The sequence below is a fragment of the Microchirus variegatus genome (genome assembly GCF_963457635.1).
Source record: "Microchirus variegatus genome assembly, chromosome: 5".
Taxonomy (NCBI): Eukaryota; Metazoa; Chordata; class Actinopteri; order Pleuronectiformes; family Soleidae; genus Microchirus; species Microchirus variegatus.
Genome location: NC_139806.1, coordinates 22,824,042 through 22,836,636, shown reverse-complemented (window position 1 = coordinate 22,836,636; position 12,595 = coordinate 22,824,042). Strand labels below are relative to the sequence as shown.

Sequence of the window (12,595 nt, the reverse complement as noted above, 5' to 3'; positions counted from 1 at the left end):
CTCTGAATTCCCAGAAAGCAAGGTGTAAAGCGATGACGATACAAAACACGCTGATGTCGATGACTGATGATGACACGGGTAACTTTTTTGCGGCGTGACGGAGCGGCACGGATCATGTTGCTCTTACCAGTGTGGAAACAGCGGAGGTGTACATTGGAGTGTGTCCCGTAGACATCAACACAGGCTGCAAAACAACAGAGGGGAGAGGGTAATTGTGCAAATGCATGCAAAAGGGAACAGAAGAGGAGCAGTGGGTGCTGTCTTTTCTTTCCTCACCGCCGCTCACTGGGGAGACTTAATAAAATAATCTTTGTCATAATCTCACAGATTTACTTCTAGGGTAGCAGATGTATCAAAATTGAGTCAAATTATTTAATGATCTATACTGGACTTGGTGTGTTAGTCTTTTACATGCCTATCGATCTTCATACAATCATTTTAGTATGATACTGATTTAGTAAACACTGAGTACATTATAGGGCAATCAAACGAATTCAATAATTGTGCTGCAATTGGTTTTACATTAATAGTAGGGGTGGGAATCTTTAGGTGCCTCACTATTCGATTCAGGGGCCACAATTTGATTATAAAACGGTTTTCGATGCATCTCGAATTGATGCATCTTGCTTTCAGTCTTTTGAAAGTCTTTGTCTCTGCTATTTTTAACAACAGCGAGCTCACGCTGCTGTATCCCGACAATTTAACATTTAAATAATCAGAATTTGGACATTCGTGAATGGAATCAAAATCGTCATTTATGCATCCATTTTATAAATCTTATGTAAAACCCTGGAAAAAAAAGGGTTGTTTATCCATTCTTGATGATGCAGCATCTATTTTTCAACTAGTCATGCAGCTTGTTGATGAAATAATGTGAACGAGCTTATTCAGAATCAGCAGTAAAGAACAATGGGGTCATTTTGCCTGTTAAAGCTCAGTGGATTTTTGCCCTGTACATCTAAAGCTGCCATATACTGGAAACAATACACCATGCTATGGATTTTACAAGTAGCAGCAGTGTGAGCATTTTCCCTCCCACTGGAGAAGTTTTCTATTTCAGTGAAGCACATTGTTCATGTACAGATGTTGGGAGAGATGTCATTTGACTGTTACCTGGGAGGTAGAGTCAGCAAATGATATGTTCAGATATATTCTGTGTGTGTTTTTAAAAACTCAAGATCTTTTGTTGGGCTGTAAACTCAAAATTGATTGCAGCAAGTTGCCTTGAAATGTTGAGTTTTTAATTTTTTTTACAGTGTGCTTAAAGGCATTTAAACAAAGTTTAGCGTTAGCACTATTCAATATTTTGACACCAATATTTACACTTTTACTGTAAATTAATATCAGCTCCAAATATCGGTTATTGGCCTCCTTGACTACTAATAATCTGTATCGGCCCTGAAAAAAACATATCGGTCTATCTCTATTTGAGCCGTACTGCATCCCTAGCTATTGTAGTAACGGAAAGCAAAAATAGATTAAGGGGTTACACTTGACAAACCAACCATCATCATCATCATCAGTCTAAATCTAATTAAAACAGTCATCATCATTGTCATTATCATCAGCATTATCCTCAAACTTTGTGCTTTGTTCCACACATCATCAGGCAGTAAATGCTAATATGTCCTCCTTAACACAAGAATGCAGGAAAGTACGCTGCGATTAAATTGATCACTGGCTGGTCAAAATGGCTTCAACAGGCTTTGTTCACAGTTATTACAGTTACAGTGCAACGATTCAAACAATTCATGTTGAATTGAGTTCGCCCAGCCTTTATATTCTGTCTGAAGAGACAGACTTCATAAATAATGTCAGGATTCCAGAAATAGAAACAGCACCAGTCCAGGTTCCCAAAACACTGTGAATAACATGCTCTCTCTTTTTTTTTTTTTGAGTGAGAAGAAAACATCCTCCAGATGGAATTTTGCTGCAGTGAAGGTGTCTCAGTAACGATGTTATTGTTGCTTTTACTCACTATTTTTTTTTTGTTTTCACTTTTGATTCTGTCAACACACTGAGCAGCAGAATGTCTTCTTTTATTTCCTCTTGTAAATGAAGGAAATCTCCCAGTTAGGGAGTCTTTTAAAGAGATATGTGACCCCTCTCTGATGCAGCTCTCTCGGTTTATTTATCATTGTGCCATCTTTGTCTGGAGGGATAACATGAAGACGATAGTGCTTATTTTAGACTGATAACATTTATTCAGGCAACACAAGTGCAAGGCCACATATATAACATTGTGCTTACGTAAATAGATTGTTCCTATGTATGATTTTGTTCTTCCTGGCAAAAAGCCTCCAGTTCCTGTAAATTCTTGGGCTGTCTTGCTTGAACTGCACGTTTGAGATCTCTCCAGAGTGGCTCAATGATATTGAGGTCAGGAGATTGAGATGGCCACTCCAGAACCTTCACTTTATTTGCTGCAGCCAATGACATTGTCATGTTGGAATGTCCAAGTACGTCACATGCGCAGCTTCTGGGCTGATGAGTGCAAATTTCCCACCAGTAATTTTTGATAACTTACTGCATTCATCTTGCAATCAATTCTGACCTCATTTCCTGTGCCTTTGTAGCTCAACATCCTCAAAACATCAGTGATCCACCACCGTGTTCCACAGGAGGAATGGTGTACCTTTCATCATAGGCCTTGTTGAGTAATGGCCTTCTTCTGGCAACTCGACCATGCAGCCCATCTTTGTTCAACTGCCTCCTTATTGTGCATCTTGATGCAGCCACACCACATTTTTTCAAAGAGTCCTGTATTTCACCTGAAGTTATTTGTGGGTTTTTCTTTGCAGCCCGAACAATTTTCCTGGCAGTGGCTGAAATTTTAGTTGGTCTATCTGACCGTGGTTTGGTTTCAACAGAACCCCTCATTTTCCACTTCTCAATTAGAGTTTGCACTGCTGATTGGCATTCGAAATTCCTTTGATATGTTCTTATATCCCTTTCTTGAAGATGGTTATTTTTAATAGCCATTCAAACCCGTTTGTGTCAAGTAGTGTGCATTTTTTCAGGCCAAATCACCAGAGTATGTACATTTTTGATCAGGGTAATTTGGGTCGTTTCTGTTGTCATTATGATTTTAAAAAAAGAATAAACAGTTGTTTGACAATAAATGGTTTCAGCCAATCACTAACCATGAGTAAGAAAAGTTTTTGTGTTTTTATTCATATTCTCTGAAAAATGGTTAAGAAATCATAAATTCTAAACTAAAGCGCACAACTGTATATATATGTTTTTAACACAGTTATTTTCCCAGCTATGAAAAGGGCTTCTCAATCATTATTTAAGTACATGTCTATTGTATATAGCAATACATCTCGATGGAGGACTGGTAAAAGGCAGTGGCTGTGCTGATTATAGGTTTGACAACACCATTTGTTCCTCTTATTGTTAACACATCTCTTGAACATTGTCTGGATTTTACTGTCAGTTCGACTAAAGTCTGACCATCTTTGTGTCTCTGAGCCACAAGCTCATTTCTCTTCGATGGCACAAATCTTTTGAACAGGTCATAAATACTTAGTGTCATTTTTACTCCGTGATTATCTAAAACAGCTGTAGCTTTTTGCAAATGTTGCTCCAACAGTGAGTTAGTATCGTGCTTTCTTTCTGGACTATTTTTAGTCGTAGATTAACACAAATTGATGCATATTTTTGGCAGCAAGACAGTCCATGTGGGATTGAGTAAAACAGATGAGTGTCCACAGGCCATGTCACCCTTTGCAATGGTGTGGTGACTCACTGATGTTTTTAATAGTTTATGGACAGCTCATCTGTGGACAAATGAGCTAAATTGCACTTCAGCTACATGAGCAATACTTACAATATACAATATGATGATTGTCGTTTGTCAATATGAAAAGTATTAAAGGGGACATATTACGCAAACTCATCTTTTTAATCATTTTAATACTTATATTTGAGACTTTAGAGGCCCTATGAGTAGTCAAAGTGTGAAAAAAGATGACTCACTCATGTTTTTGTGGTCCGCATCAGTCTAAGTACAGGAGATAAAATAGTATCTGGAAGAGTGGAAGTACGCAAAGTGTTCTATTCCTGGCTGCACAGTGCAGCACAGAGTTCTACACAAACTTCCAGCCTCAGAGGATTTACTTGTCCAGTGGATACATTATACATATGACCGCAATGTGTTGGCTAGAGTTGGCAAATGATCGCTTTTCCAAATGCTAACTGCTGTTAGCTGACGTAGTTTCCTGTGTCTCAGTTGCATTTAAAGAGACAGGCACTCAAAACAGAGCGTTCTGAACAGGGCTGTTTTGGCAGGGGGATTGAACTGCTATGATGTTTCATCCTTAAAGTTTTTTGACCAACGCTTGTCACAGACATGTTCATTAGGACAACAGGGAACTAGGTTAACTTGGAGAAATAGGGTATAATATGTCTTATTTAAATATTGACCACTTTATCTCTTAATAGATATTGCAGATACTGACATTCTTGCTCACAGTTTTAAGAAATGTTGAACATAAAATGAATCTCCTGGGAGGTGACTTCACAGAGGAACCAGTCCGATTTTCTGTTACCTCAAGCCTTTTACGGGAAATGACTGATTAATTCATATAATCGATGTGAAACACTGGCAGTCACATATCACATTTAACATTCTATTAAGCAGACTGAAATTACCACATGGAAAGGTGGATTTCGGGTGACACTATTGTAAATGGTGCATCCATCACTGTATCTGCTGAATGTCAAACTCTGAGACAAAGGAAGTTAATCACACCATCAGAAAATGACAGCACATTGTCCAAAAAAATCATCCTCATGGTGTCTGTCTTATAATATTGGACACTGATGGTGTTTGGATTTTTCTGTGGATATCCGTGACTGATTTTTAACATTTTGTCAATCATGCTCAGTACTCTTCTTCTACATTTCATTTGGATGTGATGGCTTTGCATGCTTTTCCGATTGTAATGATTTTGAGGACAGTTGATATGAGAGTTAGTTATGTCCTCTTGTGTCGAAAAATTAATATTTTTTAGTGTCCCTTATGATAACTGGAACAAGTCCTCCAATGCCAATACTTAAGTTTTCAATTTCAGCAGTGATCCACCTGAGCACCGAGCACACTCTGCAGCTGCAAGGAGAAATATCCATGGCCACAGTAGCTCATGCTGAACATGCGTTGTATATTTTAAATTGAAGTCGCAAAGCACAATAACTCAGCCTCTCCTCTCTGCTCATTACAAGAGAACATTTTAATGGATGTATCTGCTCCCCAGTGGCACCAGTGTACTTGCCTTAGGGGAAAGCAGTAGCACTACACCTACAAAGTATATAAATACAGAAGCTGTGTGGTCTTAGTGTCTGTTGAGGCTGTGAAATAACCTTTGTCGGGATAGGAGATGGATCGTTATTAAATGAGCATTATAGCTTACACCATTTGTAGCTACAGTAACTACAAGTAATCGTTACAGCACTCAAGGCAAACTGACAGTGCTCATGTTCCCACTGATGTCAGCTATATCTTCTTACTGTGACCAGGTGGTCTTGTGTTTGTTGGTGTGGGCAGAAACAGAGAAAAAAATGATGAAATAAATAAATGAAATTAAAAAAAGGCTGATATTGTTCTTGTCCAAATACATTTTACAATTTTGTTGCATACTGATTCAGTGTGATGTTAAAGCAACATGTATTGCAAATATTGCTACAGATTAATAATAAAACTTGTAGAATCTACTTAAAAAACTTTAGGCAGTTGTGAGGAATGTATTTTAAATTAAATTAGTCTGGAAGCTGCATAGAATGGTTGCTAAGATATAGCAAGATTTTAACAGCGAATGATTATAAGTCAAACAACTTGGTTTGTTGATTTTAATTGATTGAAGATCAACCACCTTGAAATCTGTAATTCACAGACTGACATACTGTATGTAATAGGAAGTAGAAATTAATAGAAGTAGAAATTAAAAATTTTTAATTTTTCACACGTATTTGAGGCAAAACTGATTTTTTTTTGCATAAACTTGCACAGACCTGCTGTGCCTTATAACCACAAAATTGTTGTCACCACCCGTGTTTCCAATTTTTGATAGGAACACTATTACCCTGACATGCTTTTGTAAACAACAATAACTAACATTGTTTTGGTTAAAAAAGCAGAGCACTGTTGCATCCCTCCTTTTGGTAACATCTTAAGAATTATAGAACATCTCTGCTTCATTGGCAGGAATTGACCATGCAGATCACATTTCTCAGAAATCACAACTACTAAAAGACGATGTTAAAGACTCTTAAAGACAAAATATTTGATCCAATGTTATATCACTAGTTTTCCCTTATTGACAACTGACTAGAAATGAAGGATCTGGCTTATATTTTAGAGGAAGCTGTAAGGTAGTCCATTATATCTGAATATGTGTCACTATATTTGTTAATTGCACAAATCTAATATAGAGAGATTTTATTTCAACCCATGGTCTAAATTGTGTTTGTGTCTAATGTAACATTTGGATTTGAATAAACTGATTTCAGGCCGTATCATTTTAATGGTTTCGGTGTAATGGTGATCAGATTACTCAATCCTGATCACATCTTATGTCCATTTGATTTTCCTCCTCTTAATACCTGATATCCAATTACTCAATGTGCAAGTCAAAGGCCAGACGTCTTCATACATATATTATGTTCCCATTAAATTATTTATGTTGAAGAATCATCAGGATTTCAAAATGGCCAACAGATCCTCTTAACTGCAAAATGATGATCAATGAAATAAAAAAAGGAGCTAGCTTATGGCATACTATGCCTCTCAGTGTAAAAAATTACAGTATAATGACTGACAATCAGTTTTAAATCAGATTTAATGTTTTATTATAAATATACATATATAATTTAAAGTAATTAGAATTGTAAATTATTGTCTCATTCCACTTTTCAAATGTTACAACTTATTTAAATATCAAGTAAAAAATGGCCCATTCTTCTGCCGTGTCAGTGTTAGGTGTTGATCGGTGTACATACAGTAAATGAGTGTGTGTTTGTGCAAGCGTGTGTGTGTTTGTGCACGTGCTCTACCTTGACAGGAGAGATATGTGTATGTGGTGTGTAGCCATGTATGGCCTCCATGGCAGCGAGGTTCTTGTCACTCATGTGAAGCATCTCGGCACTTTTTCCTGGAGCCAGATGTGCTGGACTGTGCTCCAAGGGGGGCGTCTCCTCATCCTGGTACCTGTACTTCTACACACACACACACACACACACAGAAAGACACAAATAAGGCTGTTAGTCTCTGGTAGATAACTTTTTATATAAACCTGATGGCACAGCGGTTTTTCTTTTTTTCCCTTCATTTGATAAAAAATAAAAATATGTAGTTTATCATGAAGGTCCTCTGTGTAAGAATTGGTGACATCTAATGGTGAAACTTCAGATTGCAACAGATGGAGAATAGGATCGGGTACCGAAAGCCGGTACTTTTTGGACTTGGTACCGATTCGCATCGGTACTACAGAGTATTGGTTCACTTTTAATGAATCGGTGAGGCACAATATTGTATCAATTACATATTGTATACATTACTTGAGTAAAGTTTCTGAGAGCAAAAATGTGTAAACATAGATAAATAAGTAAAAAACAGCCATTTAATGAAATAATCATTAATAGAGTTTACCTCTACACTGCTGTCATGTATAAAGGGTTGGTGTATATTATTTACACAGATCCAAATATATTCCAACACAATCACTAACCAAAAAAAAGGAATAAGCTGAAGCCCAATGCTTGATTTTGCCTCTCCTATACCCTAAGTTACCGTCCTTAAAGGTGCATTATGTAATAAATTTAAAGCAACTGGCCATAAAATCCTCCTAATATGTCACAGAGACTCATGAATAATGTTCATATAACAAACTGAACTCACCAACAACAACAGTACAGACAAAATATTTGCATTAAAAAAAATAATTTGCAGACTGCAAATCATGTTTGTTTTAAAATCATGTTTTGGCATGTGGCGCCACCTACTGCCGTCTACCAATCATCGCAGTCAGTGGAGTCTCAGCTGCCGAGCAACCACGGGTTGCCAGTTACGTCAGAAAACGAAACCTAAAAGACCTCAGTATTTTGAATTTGAATGTAGTAACTGTTTTTGGCCACATTCTTACATATGGCACCTTTAATCATTATATTTTACTCTTAAAGCTTTCTTTTTAACTCCACAAAGATGTACACTATTTAAATTCCTCAGTTAACAGAACTGACTCAGCCTTTTCTTTACAATAACTCACCAGGTTGTATGCCCCCATCACTGATGATTCCTCCAGCAAATATGGACAATCTATTTCATATATTTGTATATCATGTAATGTGTGTGATCCCTACAGTGAGGACATGATAGAAACTGAGCCTCAAAACGTTGCCATTGCGTGTCGAGCAGAGCAATCGTCCTCCACAACCACATGGAGCAACTAGAGCCATGACTCATCGCAGCTCTACAGAAGCAGCTCATGCAGCTTCTTCCCAATAACCTTTCTCCCCTACTGATTTTCCCACACTTGGGCATTTTGCCAGCTGCCCACTGTGTTTTCCACACATGGTAGGCTTCCTTCTGGGTGTGATGGCACAAACCTGCACGCAGCATTTTCCATCACAAACGCATCAGAATGTGGGCAGTGTCTGTGGAGATCTCCCACACTGTCCTGCATGTTAGTCCTTGTGTGTTTTTTCTTCAGGTCTTTACCCCGAAACCCTCTCAGAATGATAAAAATATGTGCTGCTGCACTGCAGATGTGAAGCACTCTCGTCTGAAAACGGAGAAATTCAGAGGGATCATCTGAATTTTGGCTGAAGGCCTGATGGCCAATTCTGCCACTTTTTTTGGAGGCAGACAGGAAGGGAGGTGCATCACCGAGCCCCTTCTCAAATAGGCTGCCTAGCAACCAGAGCAGAGATTGCAGTGCCACAGTTGGGGCTGCCAGCATTGGTCCTGGATCACATTACACTGAGACAGCAAGAAAGAAAAGGAGTGAAATAGAGATGAAGATAGATGAGAAAGTGAGGGGGGTGGGGTAAAAATGAAAAAAACCGAAAAAAAACAAGTGAGGTTGTCAATAATGGGAAGCAGAAAACAACAGCACGGGGGTGAACCAGAGAAAATGAATAGTTGTCGAGTTCACCATAACATAATTACAGGGAAAGCATTGATTTTGCTTGATTAAGCACTGCTTTAGTAATATGAATGTAGAGTAAAATTACCAGTATACCATCAACTCCCATGAGGCAGTGTAACACCTAATTGAACAACTGCTGCTTCTCATTCATTTCTATCTCAGTGAACTTTTATGAATTTTATTCAATGACACAACTCACCAGCCTAAAACCTGGAGAGATCAGTAAATGGCATGAATCACAGCTCGGAGTAGGTTGAGCTCTACACTGCCTCCCCCTTTTTCTGCATGACAAACATGCTGCCATGTTGCCTTCTGTCCCACTGGTGGGGGATGTGACAGTCGATGTTACAGTGCCCTTCTGGTGAGAGCTTAAGGTACATCTCTTCTCGTCAGTACACTGTATCTTATATTACTATGAAACTTAAGTACTAGCAACTATTATTTGGAAGTGGATGGATAGTAATGCTGAACAATGAGCCATTTCCCAAATCAAAATCTCATGTTGAAACAAAGGACACACAATTTTGATGGTACTAATTTAAAAAAATGCAAATAATGTAGAAAGGATTCATATCTCTACATTCTTAATATTGTATATATATATTATATTAGTATATAAGCAGAGAACAGGCAGCTCTAGGATCTGTAAGAATCAGAACAGAGACCTTCTGTTGAAGATGACGACGCCTTCAGGGGCCAGCATAATTGTCATATGGCCGAGTAGCTTTGGTACCACTCCACCCCCACTTCCACCTTTACTGGAGCGAGTGTACTTCATCACAATCAGATCATGAGACCAAGCTGTAATTTAAAGTTCTTCCACACAGTGACACTCAACAGTGAAGTGTTGTCCCAATAACACTTTGAAGAGAATATACTGTACAACCAATTGAAATTCACACTCACTTATTATCATGATTGAACAAATATTTCCACATTTAAATGAAAAGCTCTCTCTCTGTGAGCTACGGTGACCCTGAGGTGCAAAACACAAACGCAAATCAAAAAAACACAAAAGCAGAAAACACAAAAACATTAACTAAAAACGGAAAAGGTCGGTATCTGCGATTAACCAGAGTAATCGCTCATTGGACGGACAAACAGTCTGTGTTTTTAACAGGAAGGAAAGGCACCAGGCACCTATTCACCTTGCTATCATGGATGTCTGCTATATACCAAAAGGGGTTATGTTATACATCCATAGGTGTATGCTTGGTGCACGTTATTTTGCGTAATGCACGTTATTTTGGGAATGATGAATTATTGCAGTATTTTTGGCTGTACCAATCAGCCATTTGGAAAAGCATTTGGAGTTTTATAGACTGCCAAAAGTTCTGACAAATCAGGGAGAACAATGTCAGAAGTTATCAGAGGAAAGGTGACGCGTGTGCTTAACGAAGCTAAACCAGGATCTACAGGCAAAAATCTGGACAACATCTGAATTTGTTCAGATACTTTTTTCTACCGCTTTATCCTCTGCCAGAGGGTCGCAGGGGGTGCTGTGCCTATCTCAGATGACATTGGGCGATAGGCGGGGTACACCCTGGACAGTTCGCCAGTCCATCGCAGGGCCACATATAGAGACAAACAACCATTCACTCACACTCTCACACCTACGGTCAATTTACAGTCACCAATTCACCTAATCCCCATATCGCATGTTTTTGGACTGTGGGAGGAAGCCGAAGAACCCGGAGAAATCCCACGCACACACAGGGAGAACATGCAAACTCCTCGCAGAAAGGCCCTTGCTGCGAAGTTGTCCCAAACGTGTCTCGAACCCATAATAACAGATATATTTATATCATTTCAGGGGCAGTTGGAATGATTAAAATTGCTCGAAGTAGCGAGGAATTACGGTAATTTGAAATACACAAATAACCATTGCCATTCCCAATATCAGCGCTGATTAACACATACCCCAATCGAGCGTTTGCCGGCTTTGATGAATGGTGTCCCGGTGTGATGATGCTGGAGTTCCGCTGGCTCTGTAGCTCACTCCAGTACAGCTCCAATTAGCTAAAGGCAACTCCAAACATTTGCCCATCTTACAGCCGTGGCTTCCAAATGAACACGTAAAACACACTATAATAGGTCCGCGTCCTATTGATGAACGAACGGTGGCCCAAATAGAAGCAGTCATCGACCTAAATTGTACGGACTAATTGGTCCTAAACAAAGTCCAGTACTGGTTGCTAATGCTAATACGGAGGATTTACGTTTCTGACGTGCCCCCAGGGCGCTCGAACATAACGGAGCGAGTTCAGTTGTGTTTACAATTAACACGCAGATCTATTTTCCTTCATATACCATTACAGCGGCAATAACGTTAACTCATAATACTTGTAACCAAAATAACAAACCTAATATCTCACCACACATCTAAGCACATAGTCGAAAACTGTTTACTTCCAAAATCAGCAACACCTGTGTCTGGGTTTCACTAACTGGCCCACACTGTAAATACAGCCCCCTAGTGGCACGGAGTAGAATTACATAAATTAATACAAAAATGTATGGCTCATACTGTATTGAACTATATATATTATGTCAGTAACTATTAATAGATGGCTGCATTTTAATAGAAGGGCAAATGAATGTTAAAGAGATTAAAATAACAAAGGCGTAGATGAATACATTCCATTAACTAACTTAATATAATATAGTCTGGTTAAATAAATATTGTGTCAGTGAAATGTGTTTTTGTCTCTCAAACAGGGGGTTTAATCCGGCCAGAAAAAAAAATCCAATAAATCACTACAGAAACAAATTATTTTTTCAAAGACTGAATTGTATCTGCATTGCATATCTTTAGGAAAGCAACCAGTTAATTTATTTTAGGAATTCTTCAAATTTAAAAGTCAATATAATCAGAATCTTTACGATATGCAGTTGAATGTGTTCTTCCATAGCTGTGATAATCAGAATGTTCTCTTTGACTGGAAAATTGGTCCTCTGATGGTTAAGCGAGTTAATTTAATGTAAAGCAGTTGTCAAACTTTATCTACCGTCATCTCACTTTGTAATTCAAGGACCAAGCTTGAGCGTTTAAAAGGCTGTGCATTAGGTAATGGACTGAAAGCTAATCTCACCTCTCAGGCAGATCATTTCAGATATTTAGACTTCAAATGCACTCAAAGTGCAAGGTGTTACATGACCCATGAGGAGCCCTTGGTTACCCCACTGTATCTCCACAGAATTGAAGCTATATTATTATTATTTGCATCTTTTAATCATAATGGCTCATGATTTTTCTACATTTGGATGAATTTTTACCATTTTCTGCTCACATGAACTGAAATCAGTGCAGAAATAGTGCATAGCGCTGATAAGTAAATGTGCTGGAATGAAACCAAATTAAAACCTTGTAAAGAGTTTTAAATACTGTGAAAAAAAGCCAAAGATGATAACCCAGTTTCTTCTGTTCAGACATGGCCATCACCCTTATT

The 12,595-nt window shown here is 38.4% G+C and overlaps 1 protein-coding gene across 1 annotated transcript in view; it reads right to left on the bottom strand.

The window, feature by feature from the left end:
* dlg4a (discs, large homolog 4a) overlaps positions 1-12,595 on the bottom strand; it is a gene marked incomplete at both ends in the record, with an annotated part of 74,406 nt that overhangs the window by 20,868 nt on the left and 40,943 nt on the right. The window contains 2 exons of the mRNA XM_083890344.1: positions 128-184; positions 7,054-7,215. Coding sequence (XP_083746470.1) covers positions 128-184; positions 7,054-7,215 — 219 coding nt within the window. The remainder of the gene's footprint in view (positions 1-127; positions 185-7,053; positions 7,216-12,595) is intronic.